Below are 23,225 nucleotides of genomic sequence, written 5' to 3' on the forward strand. Positions count from 1 at the left end.
TTCTAGCACCTTTGTTGAAAAGACTGTCCCTTTTCTACTGAATTTTCATATTTTTTTTTTTTTAATGTGGGCCATTTTTAGTCTTTATTTAACTTGTCACTATATTGTTTCTCTTCTGTGTTGGTCTCCTCTGTCAACTCTGTTTTGCCGTTCCTGCGATGATCTCCTGATGATTGCCGCAGAATGTTAGATGTTTGCCTGTCACACTCACCTCCTTTTTCTTTTTTTCCTGTGACTTCTGGGACAGTTTCTCAGTGGGTCCTTCTAATTCATCAACTGAGCTTTCAGCAAGGTCACTTTGTACTGCCTCCACTCGAGTTTTCAATGCCGAAATCATGTTTTTCATCTAAAACTAATCTTTCCTCGTCTCAGATTGTTCCCTTTTTTATTTACAGAAGATCTCCTCAAATATCACCTAGATTTGGTATTCCGAAATATTGTTTTCTGTCTCAGAATGTGTTTCATGGAGTGGTATGGTATTCTTCTAACTTTTCAGATCAACTTCCTTCTTTTTGGAGTAGAATTTTTCATCTTTTAATGATTTTCATCTATTAAGCTAACCTTGCCCACTCCCTCACCTTTTTAATCCTGGGTTTCTAACATTTATTGAAACTTGAAATGATTCAAGTCACTGTATATTTCTTTGAAACTTAGTTTGTTTAGGTTGAGGGCCTGGTTGTCTGGGAAGGGCTGAGGTTTTGCAGGCAGCGGCAGCTATGTGTACTGGGCAGCCTCAAGCTGGCAAGAGCGTCGCCCACTGCTCTAAGCAAAATGCTGCCCCTTGGAAGCAGCCTCTCCAATTTATGGGGCAGGTGGCTGCTGTAAGTCAAGGTCATGTGAGAGCTCTGCCCCTGGCTTTTCTGGGTCTAGACCCTGGGCAACCTCTCCTCTGCTTTCTGGCCCCTGTCTCTTTCCTGCTTGCAGAATTTGTTGTTGGTCTGTCACTAAGTCGTGTCTGACTCTTTGCAACCCCATGGAAGCAGCACGCCAGGCTTCCCTGTCCTTCACTATCTCCCACAGTATGCTCAAACTCATGTCCATTGAATCAGTGATGTCATCCAACCTCTCAGCCTCTGTCACCCCCTTCTCCTTCTGCCCTCAATCTTTCCAAGCATCAGGGTCTTTTCCATAGAGGCTTCTATTAGGGAACTCTTTTACATCCTTCTCAGGCAGCCTATTCCTTTGCAATTGTTGGGCTACACAACTGCTCATATCCATTCCCATCACATCCTTAGATGTACAGTTTCTTGCAGAAATCCCTCCATGTTTCTGATCCCTCTGCTGTACAGCAAAGTGAGTCGGTTATATGTATACATGTACATTCATGCATGCATACTTGGTTACCTCAGTTGTGTCCAACTCTTTTGAGACCCCATAGATGGTAGCCCACCAGTCTTCTTCCAGGCAAGAATACTGGAGTGGCTTGCCATTACCTCCTCCAGGGGATCTTCTGGACCCAGGAATCGAACCCTGCATCTGCTGTATTGCAGGCAGAGTCTTTATTACTAAACCCCATATATATACACATATGCCCTCTCTTTTAGATTTCCTTCTTATTTAAGTCACCACAAAGCACTGAGTAGACTTCCCTGTGCTGTACAGCAAGTTTTCTTCAGTTATCTATTTTATACACAGTGGTGCATATATGTGAATCCCAATCTCCCAATTCCTCCCACCACCACCCCTTCCCCCTTGGTGTCCATACATTTGTTTCCTGCATCTGTGTCTCTATTCTGCTTTGCAAATAAGATCATCTGTACCAATTTTCTAGATTCCACATAAAAGTGACAGTTGTTTTTTTCTGACTCACTTCAGTCTGTATGACAGCCTCTGGGTCCATCCATGCTCCTTTTGTATTTCTCTGATCATTTCAGGAGCAATTTTCAGGGCAGGCGATGCTTGACCTGCATTTGCCTTCTTGAACTGCGTGTCAGCCTGGGCTCTGTTCACACCCCAGGCAGCCCTTCTCCAGCCGAGGACGGAGAGTAGGGTTAATCATTCCCCCTTGAGCTTGCATTTCTGGCATTTTTGAAGCATGATACCCTGAGAGGAATGTATTTCTTTAAATCACACTCCAGCATATTCCAAACAGGATGAGGAATTTGTACTTTGTCTACAGATTAAATAGCAGAAGAGGTTCTGGCTGCAGGGGGGCTGAGGGGTGACGATTTTATAATGAATAGCAGAGCCTGGGCTGAGCACGAGGCACTCGTGTGATTCATGTTTGGAATGCAAGCACTGGAGAAAGTGGTCAGGCTCTCGGTCTCAGGGACTTCTCAGAACTGTTGTTCAGGTGATTGAGGTTGATGTGGCTAGTCACCGGTGGTGGAACTCTGTGCTTTGGATTTACCCCAAATGTTCTGGTCTTGGGCTTGTCGTTGTTGTTTTTCAGTAGCTAAGTCGTGTCCAACTCTTTGAGACCCCATGGACTGCAGCATGCCAGGCTTCCCTGTCCTTCACTATCTCCTAGAGCTTGCTCAAACTCTTGTCCATTGAGTCAATGATGCCATCTAACCATCTTATCTGCTGTTGCTTCCTTTTCTTCCTGCCTTCAATCTTCCTCAGCATCAGGTCTTTTCCAGTGAGTCAGCTCTTTACATCGGTAGCCAAAATATTGGTGCTTCAGCATCAATCCTTCCAATGAATATTCAAGGTTGATTTCCTTTAGTATTGACAGGTTTGATCTCCTGATGTCCAAGAGATTCTCAAGAGTCATCTCCAGCACCACAGTTCAAAGGCATCAATTCTTCAGCACTCAGCCTTCTTTATGATCCAACTCTCATATCTGTACATGACTACTGGAAAAAACATAGCTTTGACTATATGGACCTTTGTTGGAAAAATGATGTCTCTGCTTTTTAATATGCTGTCTAGGTTTTTCATAGCTTTTTTTTCCAAGGAATCTTAATTTCATGGCTACAGTCACCATCTGCAGTGATTTTGGAGCCCAAGAAAATAAAGTCTGTCACTGTTTCCATTGTTTCCCCATCTATTTGCCATGAAGTGATGGGACCAGATGCCATGATCTTAATTTTTTGAATGTTGAATTTTAAGCCAGCTTTTTCACTTTCCTCATTGCACACAGTGATTATCCCTTTGATGCCCTCCTTTTGCAGAGATGTCACCTACTCCTGCCTAGTTAGTGGCTCATTAGCACCTTCCCCAGATGGTGGGGTTGGGGGAAACAGAAAGACTGACATGAAAACCAGACGGCCTGGCAGGGAGGCTCCTTCTCGGTGTCTGCTCGGAGCCTCTTAGTTACTGCACTCAGTCCTTTTTGCCAGCTCTAGTCAAGGGTTCCCATGAGCCCTTTTTTTATTTCCCTGTTTCGCAGCTACAGGCTAGAGTTATAACCCAAACCCAGTCACTAGTTCCCTCGGTCCAGAAAAGCTAGAGGGCTCAGAGGATCGATGTTACCCCTCAAAACTATCTCTGCTCCTGAAAGCAGTCCACTCCGGGGCTGCCCAGGAGATGGTTCTGCTCAGTGGACATTGTTCCTGTTGTCAGTTACTTCTTCTCAATGTTGATATAGGAAAAAAAGAACCCACAACTTAAAGGTGAGAGTTATGTTTTATCCAAGGACCTTACTGAGGACTATGGCCTGGGAATCAGCCACTCAGATTGCTCTGAGGAACTCCTCCAAAGATGTAAGGGGAGAGTCAGGATATACAGGTGCTCCTGTGCTCAGTCACTAACTTGTGTCTGACTCTTTGTAACCCCATGGGCTATAGCCTGCCAGGCTCCTCTGTCCGTGGGATTCTCCAAGCAAGAATACTGGAGTGGGTAGCCATTTCCTTCTCCAGGGGATCTTTTCAACCCAGGGATAGAACTTGCATCTCCTGCATTGGTAGATGGATTCTTTACCACTGAGCCACCAGGGAAGCCCCAGATATATAGGAGTTTTTGCTAAAAACAAAAGCAAATGCAGCCAGATAGTTGAACACGCAAACATTATCGTTAATCACAAAAAAACAGACATCTCAAAGATGTTAGTCCTTTCTTTGTATGGGAAGATGCAAGAGTCTGGGCTTAATGAAATCATTCCTCTGATCACATCTCTGCTATCTGGGGCCAGTATCCTGTTTTTCTCCATCCTGAATCCCCTCAGGGCACACCATCAGGCGGCTGCAGATGCTGATGGCTTGATGGCAGGCAACATTTGTTGTTTACCTGAAAGGCAACAATTTTCTGTCTACACCAGCCAGCTTTTTCACTGCAGACTGAATGCTGTCTGTGGAGAGCTGGGGTTGTGAATCCCAAGTCTGGCGTCTCTCTTTCCCTGAGTGGCAGAGGTGGGCAGTATTAGAGAGTCATGCTCGCCTTACAAGTTTTTGCTTCTGAAATCAAAATGATTGTTATTCTTGCACTTAAAGTACAAATCATATGAGTTTCCCCAGGCAGTTCTGGGGCAGTTAGAAGGTTTGCTTTTTCAGTATGATGTGGCCTTTGCAAAGCACGTTCAGTATCTGTTGCCAGCGACATCAGAGGATGGGTGGGTCTATGGAAGCACATTTCCTAAAATCTGGCAACTCTGGCTCATCTGCCTCTGTGTGAGAGATGGCGGAACAGCCCCGAAGGCTGGGCTCCTCTGTTCCCTCCTGTTCATGCCTTCCTGGCCCCTGTGGCAGGGCCTCAGCCTCTCACATTGAGGTCCATCCGGACAGGACTGCAGCCCTTTTGCAGACCCCTCACTCCACTATCCCTGGGCTTGGGGCATCCCGCCTCTCCAGCTCCACCTCTCTGGACCTCCAGGGCCCCTCTTCACACCCCTCTTCCAGGAAGCTTCCCTTGATACCCCTTGGCGCTCTCTAACATGAAGCGCTCTCTGCTCCGTGCTGCCCTTGCACTGTCTGTCTGTGCCCTGTCTGCACTGCTCCTCCTTAGTTGAGTTGGTTGAGTAGCTGGATGAGAATGGTGTCTTGTCTGCCCCTAACTGTGAGCCTGCTGAAGCCTGCACTTGGAAGTTTCCATCAAGGGGAGCCGATTTGTAGATTCCTGCTCCCTGTGCGCTTCTAGTTGTTCATGAGCTTCCATGCACCTTCTGTAGACAATATTATTTTGACTACTGTGTGGTTTATTTCCATTTTTGGGTAATTGGGCTGCCTTTTGTAGTCCATTCCTGTCCCAAACTCATTGGATGGCTACCGCCCTCCTCTCCTCTCCTTCTGTGAGTTGTGAACACTAGATGTGATGTGGGAGAGCCTGCCCAGCACATGGTCTCGATGGGCAGCATGTAACTCTAGCTGGGTAGAATGGCCTCCCTTGGTTGCTGCCATTAAACCATGTGTCCTTTCTCATAAAACACCTTCCAGAGTCAAGCGCCAGTGTTCCCAGCAGATAAATAGCTCTGAATGGGCTAGTGTGACACTCATAGCCTGCCATTTACTGGAGAAGTGGGTTTGAAGGAGATGTAGCTTTGATCCCTGGGTCAGGAAGATTCCCTATAGGAGGAAATGGCAATCTATTCCAGTATTCTTGCCTGGGAAATCTGGGCTTCTCTGGTGGTTCAAAGGGTAAAGAATCCACCTGCAGTGCAGGAGACGCAAGAGACAGGGTTCTATCCCTGGGTTGGGAAAATCCCCTGGAGAACAAAATGGCAACCGACTCTAGTATTCTTACCTGGAGAATGCTATGGACAGAGGAGCCTGGCGGGCTACAGTCCATGGGGTCGCAAATAGTCAGATATGACTGAGCACCCACACACACAATTGAAAGGAATAGAGGTACCGTCCTATCAGAGAACAAAGCATTCCCTGAGCCATAGGGGATTCCTAGAGGAATAACACAGTGTCCCTGGTGGTCCAGGGTAAGACTTCTCCTTCCAAAGCAGGGGGTGCAGGTTTGATCCCTGTTCTGGGAGCTGAGTTGGACATGACTGAGCACACATACACACGGAAGCTCAGATTCCCCACATGCCTTGCAGTCAAAAAACCAAAACATAAAACAGAAGCTATATTGGAGCAAATTCAATAAAGACTTTAAAAATGATCCACATTAAAAAAAAAAAAAAAGTCCCTGTCCTGAGAAGCTTGAAGGCTGTCATCACTAGTAAATGATTGCATGTGGATTTGAAAGGGTAGAGCAGTGTTGCAGACGAGATAATTATGAATTTATTCTTGATGAGAAAAAAAAAATGTGGAAAAGAAAAGTCTTCTTTCCAGAGCAAGAATGTTAGAGACGAGGGGAAAGGGAAGCACTTTCTGATACATTTCATCTCGTAGCTTCAGCTTCATGTTCATCTCCAAGCGTCTGCAGCATCAGACCCCTGAGTGTGACACGGGCAGTGCTTCTGGGTGGCATTAACCTGGCACAGCTCGGAGTAGAGCAGCAGGAATCCAGTCAGCCACTCCTCCCGGGCCCCAAGAGGCTTCTCTGGAGGGGCGCTTTCTCACTCTCCTTTCCCAAACCTGAATGAGCTTTTGCTCTTTGTGAACCTGTCCCACTGAACTGTGGACTGCATGGCTAGCCCACCCTATTCTCTGAGAGGCTCTTGGAGAACTGCCCTCTGTCCCTAAAGACAAATGGAAACCTAATTTTTAAAGGAATCTCCACACTGTTCTCCACAGTGGCCATTTACATTCTCACCAACAGTGCAGGAGGGTTCCCTTTTCCAGCATTTATTGTTTGTAGACTTTTTGACGATGGCTATTCTAGCTGGAATGAGGTGATACCTCCCTGTAGTTTTGATTTGCATTTCTCTAATAATGGGCGAGTTGAGCATCTTTTAATGTGTTTATTGGCCATCTCTACCATATGACCCAGCAATCCCATTGTTGGGCATATACCCTGAGATCACAATTCTAAAAGACACATGTACCCCAATGTTCACTGCAGCACTGTTTATAATAGCCAGGACATGGAAGCAACTAGATGTCCATTGGCAGATGAATGGATAAGGAAGTTGTAGTGCATATATACAGTGGATTATTACTCAGCCATAAAAAGAAACAAATTTGAGTTGTAGTGAGGTAGATGAACCTAGAGCCTTATAAGAGGCAAAGTAAGTCAGAAAGAAAAAAACAAATATATTAAGGCATGTATATGGAATCTACAAAAATGGTACTGATAAACCTAGTAGAGAAGAGACTTGTGGATACAGTGGGGAAGGTGAGGGCGGGACAAACAGAGAGTAGCATTGACATATATACACTATCATGTGTAAAACAGATAGCTAGTGCGAAGTTTCTAAATAATAGAGGGAGCCCAGCCCAGTGCTCTGTGATGACCTAGAGGGGTGTGGTCAGGGGAGGAGAGGGAGGCTCAGGAGGGAAGTGATATATGGAGATATATATATATATATGTATATAATATGACTGATTAGTGTTGCTGTCAGGCAGAAACCAACACAAAATGGTAAAGCAATTTTCCACCAATTAAAAAAAAGAGAAAGCTGTCCAGGAGCAGAGGAGCCAGAGCGAGGGACTGGAGGGCTAGGTAGCCTCAAATGTAGCCGAGTTTCTCCATCTTCCTAGGGTAGGATCCATCTCTCACCCTGATTTCCTCTGAGGTCACCTGTAAAGAGACCGTATGTATAGAGTCTGTCATCCAAACATGGACACTTTGAGAGTGAAAAGAGACCCCACTAATAACCATGCTGGATCATTAGGCAAAAGCTGGTATGTGCAGTGTGGTCATTCTAACCACACCTGCCCTGAGGGTGCTGCCCCTTCCAGAACTCCATCCAAATACAGATGAAAATCCCTTCCAGGGGTGTCCTTGGGATGACTGATATGGGCTAGCATGATCTACAGGTCTCTAAAATCAGAAGGAAAAACTGAAAAGCAGTAAACACATAATAAGAATTACAAGGGGGAAAAAACTGGCATTTTCCCAGTCTATGCTTCTGATCCTGAAACAGCTACTGGCTGGCTCCGATCCCCTGCAGATGGCTGACCTCCTGTCCCCTCACTGCCCATCTGCTTCTGCTTGGTGGGTGCTATCTTGTTTTCTGCTTGGTGGGTGCTATCTTGTTTGCTGCTGAGGGAACTATGCTGTGAAGAGCACAGACTTTAGATCAGATCCTGACTCCCTACTCCCCTGTGATGAGGCCCATCTTGGCTGGGTTTTTCAGTATCTTTGGGCTTCGGTTTCCCCATGGGGACGATGCAATCCACCCAGGGGCTAGCAAGAAGAGGATATTGTTGTGGGTCTCTGCCCAGGGTGCCAGGAATAAAGGGCTGCATTGTTCACAGAGAATTACAAAACACATGTAGAGAATGGACTTGTGGACTCAAGGCAGGAAGGAGAGGGTGGGATGAATTGAGAGAGTAGCATTAACATAAATACACTGCCAGGTATAAAATAGCTAGCTAGTGGGAAGCTGCACTGTAACACAGGGAGCTCAGCTCGGTGCTCTGTGATGACCTGGAGGAATGGGATGGCGTGGCTCAGGAGGAAGGGAATACATGTATGCATGTAGCTGATTCATGTTGTTTTGTAGTAGAAACTATGGCAACATTGTAAAGAAATTTTATTCCAGGGGGGAAAAAAAATAAAGCCCAGTAAAAGTTAATGGCTGTTTATGATCACCCTGTACCAGCAGTTCTTGGCAATATCAGTGATAAAATATTTCTCCCCTCTGAGGCTGATGGCTCCCAACACCTTTCTCCCCAGTCTAACTTGGTACAGCACTATGACCTAATTCCTCAGGTTGTGATGTAGATCAAACAAATAATGCACAGAAAATGCTTAATAATATTTTATGATAATAACCGGCCCTTAGTAAAATCCTCTGAAAGTTAATCCTTTGTCCTTCCTTTTCTGTCCAAAGTCAGAGATTGTTGTATTGATATGGACTATTTGATTGCATGCTTTAGTTGTGTCCGACTTTTTGCGACTCTATGGACTGTAGCCCTCCAAGCTACTCTGTCCTTGGGATTCTCCAGGCAAGTGACAGAAATTACAATTGAACTAGTGTAAGCATTAAAAGAGGGAACTTTCAGGCACCAATGATTTGAACACTGAGAGGGTACTCTTTCACTGGTTTATGTTTTCATTGCTTTCTTAGAATCAACTTCATTGTCTTAGATACAATTCTCCATGAAGTTAGTCTCATTACTGCTGAAAAAAACATGTTCAGATTCCTAAAGAAAAAGAGAGGAGTGGTAGAAGTCATCATATTTTGCCTTTGGAGGATCCTGATTGATGTGGCTGGATCATGTCCTAATCTTCCGGCCAATCACTAAGGCCGGAGGAGTAAGATATGATGATTGGTCCAACTTGTGTCAGGTTGGCCCGCCCTAACCCAATCACTATGGGCATAAGGTGGATGAGGTGCTAGGATTGGCCTAGCTTGTGTCATTTGCTCAGTGCTCAGCCAGTCACCATGGACATAGGGTGGATGAGGTACTATGATTGGTCCAACTTGTGTTAGGTACCCAACACTTAACCCAATCACTGTAGCCTAGGGGATGGGATCTTATAAGATGAGGGCTTCTTGTTTGACTTTCATAATAATGGAATATAATATGTGTTAGTTGCTCAATCATGTCCAACTCTTTGCAATCCCATAGACAGTAGCCCACCAGGCTTCTCTGTCCATGGAATTCTCCAGGCAAGAATACTGGAGTGGGTCACCATTCCCTTCTGCAGGAGATCTTTCCAACCCAGGGATTGAACCCAGGTCTCTCACACTGCAGGCAGATTCTTAACCGTCTGAGCTACCAGGGAAGCCGATAATGGAATAGCACAAGGTAACCAGCAAGGACCTACTATATAGCACAGGGAACTCGACCCAATATTCTCTGATAACCTGTATGAGGCAAGAGTGTTAAAAAGAATGAATATATGTATATGTGTATGTATAGCTGATGGACTTCCCAGGTGGTGCTAGTGGTAAAGAACACACCTGTCAGGGCAAGAGATGTAAGAGACATGGGTTCGATCCCTGAGACAGGAAGATCCCCTGGAGAAGGAAATGGCAACCCACTCCAGTATTCTTGCCTGGAAAATCCCATGGATAGAGGAGCCTGGCGGGCTATATATAGTTCATGGGGTCACAAAGAATTGGATACAACTGAAGAGACTGAGCATGTATAACTGAATCACTTTGCTGTACACCTGAAACTAACATAACGTTGTAAATCAACTACAATAAAATAAAACTTTTTTTTTAAGAGAATAGTACAAAAGCATTGTGGTGGAGGAAGTTCTGGGTAGGTGGAGAAACAGATGTCCCTAGTAACTCTACTGCCCAGAGACCCCCCCTCTTCCAGTTTGAGAGGAAAATACTTTGGCTACAACTTGAGTACTAAAGAAGATTCTTGAGGGTTCCTTGGAAAACAAGGAGATCAAACCAGTCAATCCTAAAGGAAATCAACCTTGACTATTCATTGGAAGGACCTGAAGCTGAAGTAGCAATACTCTGGCCACCTAATGTAAAGAGCTGACTCACTGGAAAAGATCCTGATGCTGGGAAAGATTGAAGGCAGGTGGAGAAGGGGGTGGCAGAGGATGAGACGGTTGGATGGCATCACCGATTCAATGGACATAAGTTTGAGCAAACTCCAGGAGATGGTGAAGGACATGACACGACTGAATGACTGAACAACAATAGCGGCAACTTGAGAATTGGTATATTTGTACCCCTTAGCTGTGTCAACACCTGGCAGAGATAGTGAACTATGAAGAAGATGTATCCACCTCAGTGGCAGAAGGGCAGCTCTCGCCCAGGCTCCAGAGATGCAGTTCATGGTCTGGAGCAGGCCTCATGCACACTGCTTAGATTCCTGGGTTGTGGAGGTGGGGTGGGGGGTGGTGTTTGTTCCTGTGTGCACAGCTGCTCTCGTGGCTGGGCTCAACCTCTTGAGAATGAGGACACATTGTCACTGGAACAGCAACCAAAGTCTCTTCTAGCCCCTGGGCTCCCCTTTTAGGGGCCACACATTTTTGAAACAACATCAAATGTTGTCCATCATGGAGCCATCACTGTGCTTTGGTTGCTAATCATTTTCTCTTGTTTTCCTCCCTTTTAAACCAAGATAAGATGTTTCCAGTTTTCTTAAGGATTCTTTTGATGAAATAATTCTAATTTATACTTGTGTTTCTGTGGTAGCCTGGGGAGCTGTTTTATGAGCACAAAGCCTTCTTTTGTGATCTTATCCAAGACAAACTTAGGATCCTTCTTTGTTTCAAAAAGTTACTACTGACCAAAATAGTACTTAAAAAATCAGCTTACTGAAAACAATTATAGAAGGGCCCTCTGCCCATAGAAAAGGCTACTCTGTTGTTGGAATCGTTATAATCATTGCTCTTCTAATGTAGGAGTCAGCAAATGTTTTTTTGTAAAGGGTCAGATAGGAAATATTTTTGGCTTTGTGAGTGATGTATTTATTCTCTTTCACAATTAATTACTCAATTCTGCCTTCATAGCCTGGAAGCAACCATAGGCAGTAAATAAGTGAATGGCCAGGGCTGTGTTCCAATAAATATTTAAAAACCAGAGACTGAGCCAGCTGTGGGTCATAGGTCAGAGTTTGCCAACTCTTGTTCTAAAGCATCTTTTCTTTTTAACTGTATTTGAAAAGTTGTAGTTAAAATCTGAGATGTGTCATAATTCTTTCCATTCCATGGAGTGGAAACACTGAATATTGGTCAATGTGCTGATCACAGGGCTCACTAGGAGCTGGTATTAAGAGCCTTAAAATTTTTTTCATCTGATGCAGTAATTCCATTTTCAGGAACCTGTCCTAAGATGATATGGCTATTTTTTCCTATATAGTTATTTACCACTGCATTATTTGCTGTGGAAAACCTAGAAATGACTTAATGTCCAATAATAAATTCTCTACTCAAAATAATACCACAGAGCCTTTCAAATAACATTGATAATTAAATCCTTATGAGTTTATATTGTAATATAAAGTGGAAAAATATACACCATGAAACCTCATTTAGTTAAAAGAAATGAGCAGACACGCATAGAAAAAAGATTGACAGAAAATATGCCTAAGTGTTGATATTGGATTGGTCAGAAACGTGCTTCGGGTTTTCCTGTACAATGAGACGGAAAAATCTGAACGAACTTTTTGGTAACTCAATAGTTTAGAGAGGAAGATTATCTGGGCTTTTACTATATGTATGGTTGCTTGAATTTTTTTTAATTTTTTTAAAGATCACTTTAGTTTTAGAGGCTTTCCTGGTGGCTCAGAATATGCCTGCAATGCAGGAGACTCAGGTTCAATCCCTGGATCAGGAAGATACCCTGGAGAAGGAAAAGGCAACCCACTCCAGTATTCTTGCCTGAAGAATTCCATGGACAGAGGAGCCTGGTAGGCTACAGTTCATGGGGTCGCAAAGAATTGGACACAACTGAGTGACTAACACTTTAGTTTTATAATTTAAAAAATTTTATTTTAAGGAAAAATAAGGAGTTCTTCAACCTTTTAGCCTGAGACAGTGTTGTGTGCATTATTCTAGAATCTTCCTTAGAGAAGCCAAGAGGCAGGGGCTGGGCCAACTCTAAGAGAGCCTCTCAGACCTTTGCTCTGTGTTTCAACACAGTTATCTTAAAGCTCACAAAGCGGCTGCCTGGAGCCTGCCAGTCACTTATATTCTAATTCTCAAAGGAGGTTATTGAGCTCCTCTGTTTAAGTCTTTGAATCCCCACAGAACTGTCAAAGCAGACAGGTCTGATCCTGTTTCCAGTGAAGGAGACCAAACACAGAGAAAGGAGGTGACCTGCTCCTCTCCCACACTTGCACACACAGGAGCTGTGACTCCTATTGTTGCTGCCCTGTTCACTTTAAAGTAGCAAACCTAGACAGTGTGTTAAAAAGCAAAGACATCACTTTGCTGACAAAGGTTCATATAGTCAGGTCTATAGTCTTTCCAGTAGTCATGCATGGTTGTAATTACTGAGCTGTAAAGAAGGCTGAGTGCCGAAGAATTGATGCTTTAGAACTGTGGACTTTTGGACTCTTGAGAGTCCCTTGGACAGCAAGGAGATCAAACCAGTCAATCTTAAGTGAAATCAACCCTGAACACTCATTGGATGGACTGATGCTAAAGCTGAAACTCCAGTAGTTTAGCCACCTGATGTGAAGAGCTGACTCATAGAAAAAGATCCTGATGCTGGGAAAGATTGAAGACAGAAAGAGAAGAGGGCAACAGAGGACGAGATGGTTGGATGGTATCACCGACTCAATTGACATGAGTTTGAGCAAGCTCCAGGAGATGGTGAGGGACAGGGAAGCCTGGTGTGCTGCAGTCCATGGAGTCGCAAAGAATTGGACATGACTGAGTGACTAAACAACAACTTCAGATTTGGGCTATGTCATCAAATCTCTCCCAGATTTGGGCTATGTCACCAACAGTTCTCCTTCGTACATTGAATTCAGACAAAATACCTGCTTCCACAGCTGCCTGTTGTGTGGAACATTTCTGGGGCTTCTTTGGTAAAGGGGCCATTGTGTAATGTGAGCCCTCTACCCTGGTGACCAGCTCAGAGAAAAGCTTGTGGCTTTTGTCCTAGAAGAAGGAAGCTGATTGGGTGGGAGGCTTTGGGCACCGGAATGACTGTGTTCAAAGAACGATGAAGCCAGAGAGCCAGAGTGAAGGGACTAGTGGATGTGGAACTTGTGGTCCAGAAGGGGATATCTGAATGTAAAGCCTCAGAGGGAGCAGTTGTGGATGCCTGTGAGTTCCACAAAACGGTGGTGGGTGTACTGTGTCTGCCATGGAGTGGGGGGAGCAGGCTCAGAGGTGAGGAGGGCAAGGACAGAGGCAGGGAGGTTGGGTGGATCCTTCACATGGATGCCGAGCCCATCCATGGTGGTAGTAGGTCTTGGGGGCAAAGAGAAAGAGTATGAGTGATGTGCTGATGTCTAAAATGAAAGAAGAAAGTGACCCTGAGGTTGGAAGACCACAGAGACCACTAGGGCTTGTGGGTGGATGAGGCTGATGTGGTGCGTCTGGGAGGAGCCAGGGTTATGTGAGAGGAGTGCTGACTTGGAAGGGCTCTGGATGCCCAGGAAGATGGCAGACCTGCCTCTGAGCCCATAACACATAGGATATGGGTGAACAGGTTTCTTCTGAGAAGTGATGCCACCGAGGAAGGAGAAGGTCAGGCTTTCTGAAAAGAGTTGAGGATGTCAACATTTGTTTATTTCAGAGTGGACATTCCAGAGGGCACCCTGGAGGAGATTAGGGAGGAGAGGACCAGGGGCCTGGGATGGCGGGAATGAGGACCGAGAGGAGAAGTGACCAGAGTGGCCGGGAGTTTAGGCACTGGCTGCAGGAAAGCAGGATGGGATTAATGGTGGGATCAGCCAGTGATGGCATTGACAAGGAGGGAGTTCTCCTGACCCAGTGGATGAGGTTGGGGGTGGGAGGAGATTCTGGAAGGTGTCAGCATTGGCCTGGTTGATGGTGCTTCTTAGAGACCCACTGGGGACCTGCCCTAGAAATCCAGACCCCTGGTTCGAGGCAGACCCGAGGTTTCTGTGGGTCAGGAAAGAAGTAAAAGCAGTGTGTGTGTGTGTGTGTGTGTGTGTGCTCAGTCATATCTGACTCTTTGTGATCTCATGGACAGTAGCCCACCAGGCTTCTCTGTCCATGGGATTCTCCAGGCAAAAATACTGGAGTGGGTTACCATTTCCTACTCCAGGGGATCTTTCCAAACCAGGGATCGAACCTGTGTCTCTTGTGTCTCCTGCCTTGGCAGCTGGGTTCTTTACCACTTGTGCCACCTGGGAAGAGCAGTATAAATAATAGCTATGTCTCCATATTCTGGGGAACCCTATCATAAGTAAACCCAGTTCCCAGGTGTCCATGGTATAGGGAGTGATTCTCAGTCCATCATGTTGGGACTCACTGCCCAGGGCCAGGGGATGGTCTCATACCTCCATATATCTTCCCTGCTATTAAATCTGTCAAAAATCCAGTTTCCATAAGCCCTTCAGGAACACACCTACTACAGAAAGTAGGCATGCTTTCCATTCCTAAGGAGCCTGGAAAGGGGCTCATCGTGCCAGAGGAAATTGTAGAAGCGCACAGAGAAATAAACTCCGAAGGAGTCATCCCTCAGGGTCACAACAGCAGACCATGGAAGTGTGTTTTCTCATTTCCTCGTGTTCCAGGGCTCATATGCTTTGCAGCTGTGATTTATTTTCAGAGCACACTTTGGAATTTTACAGACTTTCAAGCTGGCCTTCTTCTCAGCTGAAGCCATTTGCCATTTGGTAGATGACAAGGCCAGTGACAATTTCCACTAAAACAGCTGTGAAAAGAAGACATCTGATAGACGGGTGTCAAAGCTGGGATGCAGACAGCGCTGAATCACTGACAGACACCAAGGGTCTCCACTGCATGGGAAGTGCCAGAGTCTCTCCCACCCCTGACCAGCAGACTGAGAGCTGGGCCCCTGATGGGCTTGAATTCTGGGGTACATGTCCTGCTTAAAGATGTGTGGCTCTGTAGTGGGCATGGTGTAATTGCTGGTGTTTAGAGAGCTGAGTGCCTCACACCCTACAGAGCCCTGGTCCACATGGGGTTTGAAGGCTGCAGGGTCCCAGCTGCTGAGCAGAAGGTAATGGGGAAAGAGAGCTGATCCTGCCATTCAAAGCCCCTGCTGCCTCTTCTCTGCTTGGGGCAGTGCGGGCCATTTTGGCTGGGGGGTGCCTTCTTCAAGGACCTTTTGATTTCAAGTGATAGAAACCCATTCAGGGACTTCCCTGGAGGTCTAATGGCTGGGAGTTTGACTTCCAGAGGAGCCTGGTAGGCTGCAGTCCATGGGGTCCCGAAGAGTCTGACACGACTGAGCGACTTTACTTTCACTTTTCACTTTCATGCATTGGAGAAGGAAATGGCAACCCACTCCAGTACTCTTGCCTGGAGAATCCCAGGGACCGGGGAGCCTGGTGGGCTGCCGTCTATGGGGTTGCACAGAGTCGGACACGACTGAAGAGACTTAGCAGCAGCAGCAGCAGCAACAGAGGTAGGGGGTGGTGTGGGGTGGTATGGGTTCAATCCCTGGTTGGGGAGCTGGGATTCCACATGTTTCATGGCCAAAGGACCAAAAAACTTGGAGCAGAAGGGTTATCATGGTAGATTCAATGAAAGAAAAAAGTGTTAGTTGCTTGGTCGTGTATGACTCTTTGTGACCCCATGGACTGTAGCCCACCAGGCTCCTCTGTTCATGGGATTCTCTAGGCAAGAGTACTGGAGTGGATAGCCATTTCCTCCTCTAGGGGTTCTTCCCGACCCAGGCTTGAACCCTTGTCTCCTGCAGTTCTGCATTGGCAGGTGGATTCTTTACCACTGAACTGTCTTTGAAGCCCCCATACTAGCATGTTACTTGATGCCAACTGTGTTAAACAGTCTTTTCGTGGATGGATAAAAATGACTCAGTCCAACTAGCATATATAGTCCTGCCTCAGAGCCCATGCAGGACCTGACACAGAAAGCAAAATCCACAGAGGCTCAAATCTCTTCTGTGAAATGGGGTACTATCTCTTACATAAAATCGTATAGCATTTGTACATATCCTTGGCTGTGCCTCACATCACATGGGGTCTTAGCTCCCCAATCAGAGATCAAACCTTTGTGCCATGCAGTGGAAGCTTAGAGTCTTACCCACTGGACCGCCAGAGAAGTCCCCCTCCTATACACTTTAATTCATTTCTTGATTACTTGTAACGGCTATATGTAATATCAGTGTAAATGTACGTGCGTGTGTACTGGGTCACTTCAGCCATGTCCAACTCCTTGGGAGGAAGTAAGAAAGAAAGGGAGGGAGGAAAGAAGGGAAGAAGGAAGAAACAGATATGAAGCTCTGCATGAAGAACCTAGAAAAGATTTCCCAGAAGCTGTGCTGTATGAGGTAGTCCTGAAGGATGAGTTCACCAGGACGACAGCTTGTGTGGAACAGGGAGAGAATTTCTGGCAGGAGGGACCACACCTGCAAATGTGAGAGGGCACAGGGCACTTGCAGAAACACCTGCCTGCTGAGGGCTCTGATGAGGCTATGGTCCACAGAGCTGCTCCCGGTACCGCGTGGAAGTCTAACCACATCTGGTTACTGAGCACCCAAAATGGGGCTAGTCGGAATTGAAATGTGCTGCTCTTGTAAAATGCACACCAGTTTCAAAGATATAGTATGAGAAAAAGCGACATAGCCTATTAATAATTTTTGCATGAATTACATGTTGAAAGGATAATATTTGGGGTATATTTTTAGAAGTAATTTTACCTGTTTCTTTTAACTTTTTAAAAACTGCTTCTGCTAGAACATTTAAAATTACATAGGTGGCTCTTAGTATGTTTCTCTTGGACAGGATACTTGGAAGTGTAGGGGAAATGAGGTTGAGTGGCAGACAGGGACCAAAGACTCTCTAAGGTCCTGTGAGCTCCTGTAAGCAATGCAGTTTTAAAATTTTTTCTTTTGTATTGGAGTACAGTTGTTTACAATGCTGTATTAGTTTCAGATGTACAGCAACGTGATTTAGTTCCATATGTATCTGGGCTTCTCTGGTGGTTCAACAGTAAAGAATCACCTGTCAATGTAAGAGACATAGCAAATACAGGTTCTATTCCTGGGTCGGGAAGACCCTGTAGAGTAGGAAATGGCTACCCACTCCAGTATTCTTGCCTGGAAAATTCCATGGACAGAAGAGCCTGGCGGGCTACAGTCCATGGAGTTGCAGAGTCGGTTATGAGTGAGCAACCAAACAACAAATACATATATCTATTCTTTTTCAGATTCTTTTCTCATATACGTTATTACAGAGTATTGAGTAGAGCTCCCTGTGCTTTACAGTAGGGATACATGAAGAGGTCTGGATATACACACTACTACATGGAGCTTCTCTGATGGCTCAGATGGTAAAGAATTGCCTGCAATGCAAGAGACCCGGGTTCGATCCCTGGATTGGGAAGATCCTCTGGAGAAGGGAGTGACAGCTCACCCCAGTATTCTTGCCTGGAGAATCCCATGGACAGAGGAGCCTTGTGGGCTATAGTTCATGGGGTCTCAAAGAGTTGGACATGACTGAGTGGCTAATACACACACACACCATATAAAATAAATAATCAACAGGGACTTAGATCTAACAATGCAGTTTTAAGCCAAGAGGTGCACAGTCAGATATGTATTGTCTAGACAGCCATCAGCCATGTGAAAGGTGGATCAAGGAGAAAGGATGCTGAGGGCTGGAAGTGAGTCTCCCTTGAGGAATAAATGATGAGCCAGACAAGATGGCGAGGCTGAGTGTGCAGGAGGTGACGGAGAGGAAGGTGAAATGACATTTAGAATTCTGACTTCGATTGTTGTTGGCTGGAGATGCTTTAGCTGGTGTCTGGGTGGGGTTGATGCTGCCTTTGAGGTGTGCAGTCATCCACTGGTGGTTTAGATCTTGGTGCTTCAGGTGTAGATGTAGGTTCAATAGGGTAGAGGGGATCCTCAAAACCTTGGAGTGGCTAAAATCACACAGGACAGTGGTCTCCAAACTTTTTGGCAACAGGGACCAATTTCATGGAAGACAGTTTTTCCGTAGACCGGGGGTGGAAGGATGGTTTTGGGATGATTTAAATACATTACATTTCTTGTGCACTTTATTTCTGATCTGATGCTGCAGCTGATCTGACTGGAGGGACCAGTCCATGGCCCAGAGGTTGGGGACTCCTGACATAAGGGATAGATACATAGAACAAGCCATAGAACCATGGCTGAGGTTGGAGCCTCTGGGAGAGGGAGGAGCCTCTGGGGGAGGCGAGTGGAGAGTGCTTGTCAGAAGCTAAGGGGAGGGAGGATTTTCAAGAATCATTGTGCCTCAGCAAAAGCAGTCAGATAAGTCAAAGGGAAAGCATGTTTTGGATTTAGCAATAAGAATGTCGTTAGTGAGCTTGGTGAATGCCGTTTCCATGAAGCCGTGGAAGACAAAGCCGACCTGGGGGGACTTGTGATGGAATTGGACAAAGCAGAGACGGCCGGTGTGGACCACTCTTTGAGAAACAAAGCGTTAGGACTGTGTGGATTTCATTGCTTTAAGAATGTTGGGAATTCCAAGAAACAGTTTGCATGGCCCCATGTGTTTTCACTTGGAGAACTCTCCCCTCACCTGCACCCCACAATCAAAGACAGAAGTTCATGCAAATGTCTTTTCTCTCTCTCTGTCTCTGTCTCAGGCCGGATCTTGGACCTGAAGACCGGGACAGTCAAGAAAGAAGGGCAGCAGTCATCCATGAGAATGTGCATGGGTTCCCGGAGGTCCTTCATCTGCAGGATGAGGTCTGTTTGGGGAAGCAGTTGGCTGGGGCTCTGGTGGGGCTACTCCCTTCCCCCCTGCTGCTGAGCATCCTGAGGGGCTCTCAGATCACACCTTCACCCTGGTGACGTCACCTCCTGACTACAGCCCTGTGTTACCTCCTTCTTGGTCTGTCTCACCTGTAAAGGGAGAAGAGGAGTCGGCAGTTGGACATAGAATTCTGGAATTCATGGGAGAGCTTGGGGCTGAAGATACAGAGTTGAGGGTTGACATCAGAGAGATTGGAGAAGACCCTGATCCTGGGAAAGACTGAGGGCAGGAGGAGAAGGGGGCAACAAAGGATGAGATAGTTGGATGGCATCACCGACCCCTTGGACGTGAGTTTGAGCAAACTCCGAGAGATGGTGAAGGACAGGGAAGCCTGGTGTGCTGCAGTCCATGGGGTTACAAAGAATCGGACACAACTGAGCAACCTAACAACTGCACAGACCGTCTTCCCTCTGTTCAGCCGGCAGGGACAAGCTGAGTGGCTCAGACTCACATGCATTAGTGTCCACCCAGGGACAAAATGCATCAGTTAATGCAGTCCAGCACAGGAAGGGCTTTCCTCAGTGCTTTGGCCAGTAAAGTAAATGCCCATCCTAGCTAGATGGACATTCAGTGTAGCACAGCAAGGTGAATTCTTCATTGTGCCATCTAAGAAGTTGCCTTGTGCATAATTTATTGGAAGCATCAAGTATTCCATTCCTAAGTAGCCTCCAATGCCCCTATTTATTTAATTAATTTATTTGTCTGTGCTGGGTCTTAGTTATAGCAGGATATTTGATCTTCATTGTAGCATGCGGAATCTTTAGTTGCAGCATGCAAACTATTAATTGAGGCATGTGGGATTTAGTTCCCTGACTAGGGATTGACCCCAGGCCCCCTGCATTGGGAGCACAGAGTCTTAGCCACTGGACCACCAGGGAAGTCTAATATCATTACTGTGCTGTGCTTAGTTCCTTAGTCGTCTCCAACTCTTTACGACCCCATGGACTAGAGCCTGAATTTTCCAGGCAGGAATACTGGAGTGGGTTGCCATTTCCTCCTCCATGAGATCTTCCCGACCCAGGGATCGAACCCAGGTCTCCTGTGTTGGCAGGCAGATTCTTTACCACTGTGCCACCTGGGAAGCCCTCCAATACCATTATCACTGACCTATCGACCAGAACCAGGTGGTCCCCTCCCTGCCCTGGTAACCTCTGGGTTGCTTTTCCCAGTGCCACACCCACACTACCTGGATTTACCTATGAAGCAAGAGTACTGCCATCTGCTGAGAGCCTGGCCTTCCCCTCCAAATAAAGCAGCTTAATTTCAGGAAGACACTGGGCACAGCCTGCCAGAGGGCAGAGGGCTGTGCCAGCATCCCTAGGCGGCTACCTCTTGGATGGATCCTGCTGTGAAAACATGCCCATTCTGGCAGCTGCCCCAGGCCTCAGAGTATAATTAGACTCTTGTTTTTGCTGCACTGAACACCAAGGCATTGAGGACATCATCTACTGTGAAGTTGGGAAATGGAAGTGCGAACTGAGAACACAGGTCAGAGGTTGGCCACAATGCAGGCTGTGGATGCTTGGAGCCTGGGATGCAGAGACAGTTATGGAGAAGGGAGGCAGAAAAGATGCTGCTTGAAAGGGCAAAGGGACACCTCACACTGCCTCCCTCTCAGAGAAGGACCCATAAAAAGATCTGATTCCAGACTCATCCTCCTCCTGTCTCCAGTTTGTCCATTGCCATCCGCAGGCTCACAGTGGTCTGCTCATTCCTAGTGCCAGAACACTGCAGGAGAGGAGGGACTTTCTACACTGTGAGTCTGAAGCTTGAGAAAATGATTCTGTTTGTCAACTGGCAACATCTGTTTTGAGTTGATGCCTCTGCTCGGGCCTGAAGAGACGCTGTAGCTGTCATCACCACCCTTCCCTTGTTCCCTGAAAGCCCCCACATTACACTGAAATGATCTGCAGGGTGGAGCATGGCCAGGATCCTCCGAGTGTCTGTCCATAGGTCTCTGGCTTCTGGGCTGGACCGGAGACTGTCTACCTGTGCACTGAAGAATGGGTCCCCTCCGTTGCCTTCGGTGATGATAGGAATTCATAGACATACAGCCCTGCTTCTGCACTTTGGAAAGAAATTAGCTATACGGCTCACCTGAGTAAGTGCGGTCACATTAGATAAGGTCCATATACTTGCCTTGAGAGTTGCTTGGATTGCCAGGAGGTCAAACCAGTGAGTCCTAACAGAAATCAACCCTGAATATTCGTTGGAAAGACTGATGCTAAAGCTGAAGCTTTAGTACTTTGGCCACCTGATGCAGAGAGACAACTCATTGGGAAAGACCCTGGTGCTGGGAAAGACTGAGGGCAGGAGGAGAAGGGGGCGGCAGAGGATGAGGTGGTTGGATGACATCACTGACTCAATGGACGTGAGTTTGATCAAACTTCAGGAGATAGTGAAGGACAAGGAGGCCTGGTGTGCTGCAGTCCAAAGGGGGTCACAAAGAGTCAGACATGACTGAGTGATTGAACAACAACAAATATACTTGCCTGCAGCACTGTGGGCTTTATATGCTTGGCTGGCTCTTCACTCGTTCTAATGTGTTTCTCACATCTTAGGTGTGGAAATGCTCCTTTGGACCATCTTCCTCTAAACAGACTAACCACCATGAGGAAGAGGTTCAGGTCAGTAGGCCTTTCAGTTTTTATCTTTATTTTTAAAAATATTTATTTATTCAGCTGTGCTGGATCTTAGATGTGGCACATGGGATCTTTAGTTGCAGCATGTGGGATCTAGTTTCCTGACCAAGGATCGAATCTGGGCCCCCTGAATTGGGAGCACAGAGTACTAGTCACTGGACCACCAGGAAAGTCCCAGTAGGCATGATGGATGTTGGGGGGCTATGTCAGTGGATAGCTTCAATGCACTAAGCTGAGGAATAGCTGAACTTAAAGACAGGCTTAGCCATAGAAAGCACCAAGAGACTCACACATCAGAGTTACTGTGGCTCAGCTGAGAAAGGTTTTGGGTGGATTTATTTTGGATATGCATACTATGAGGGAGGAGGGAAAGGGGGATGGTGGAAGTGAAGATTGAGAAACACAAGGTCAACAGGTGAACCCAGAAGCTTAGGTACTAAAGGAGTCATGGGCATCCTTGCCTCACCCCCAGGTGCTGAAAGCCAGCTCATGATGTTCTTTCTCTAGGAATGGCCTTGGCCCTGTGAAGGAAGGAGAAGCCCAGTATGCTGTGGTCCACTGCACAGGCTACATCAAGGCTTGGCCGCCAGCAGGTAAGGAGAACCTGCATCTTCATTCCTAGGGTACTGAATGCTGGTTCATGTCGCCATGTATCCTGTTAGACATGCATTCTTATAGAAAGAGACTGGAAAATACTCTTATTTTCCTTTGCAGTTAGAATGTGATGGTCTTTGTAATGGAAAAAAGTCTTGCTACTTGAAACAAAGGTTTGTAAAAGAGCAGTCCTGCAAAGGTGATTGGCGCTTCACAAATCCTTTCTGTGATCTGTCACTGAGAGCACTCTGGAAAGTCAGAGAGACATTTGAAATGATAATTGTTTTCAAGTCACTAGAGAAATGCAAATCAAAACACAATGATGAAATACCTCTCACACTCACTAGTATGGTTAAAACAGACAATAATGCCTGTTGGTAAGGGTTTGGAGCAACTGGAACCCTCATCCTTTGCTGGTGGGGGTGTAAAATGAAGCAGCTGCTTTGGAAAACAGTCTGGAGGCTCCTCAAAATGTTGAGCCTGGAGTTGCCGTATGACTCAGCAGTTTCACTCCAAGGTATATACTCAAGAGAACTGAAAGCATATGTTCACAAAGAAAATTGTACCTGAATGTTCATAGCAGCATTATTCATGGTGGCCAAAATGTGGAATCAAATTACATGTGTACATTTATGGATAAATAAAAAGTGGTATACCCATATGATAGCTTCAATGCACTAAGCTAAGCTAATAATAA

General features: G+C 46.1%; 1 protein-coding gene across 4 annotated transcripts in view; it reads left to right on the forward strand.

Moving 5' to 3' along the window:
• ARNT2 (aryl hydrocarbon receptor nuclear translocator 2) overlaps window positions 1–23,225 on the forward strand; it is a 196,068-nt gene that overhangs the window by 82,147 nt on the left and 90,696 nt on the right. For all 4 annotated transcript variants that reach the window (XM_070358423.1, XM_070358426.1, XM_070358424.1 and 1 more), the window contains exons 6-8: window positions 19,123–19,225; window positions 21,854–21,919; window positions 22,442–22,527. In XM_070358423.1, the coding sequence (XP_070214524.1) occupies window positions 19,123–19,225; window positions 21,854–21,919; window positions 22,442–22,527 (255 nt within the window). The remainder of the gene's footprint in view (window positions 1–19,122; window positions 19,226–21,853; window positions 21,920–22,441; window positions 22,528–23,225) is intronic.

Source organism: Bos mutus, chromosome 21 (genome assembly GCF_027580195.1).
Source record: "Bos mutus isolate GX-2022 chromosome 21, NWIPB_WYAK_1.1, whole genome shotgun sequence".
Lineage (NCBI taxonomy): Eukaryota > Metazoa > Chordata > Mammalia > Artiodactyla > Bovidae > Bos > Bos mutus.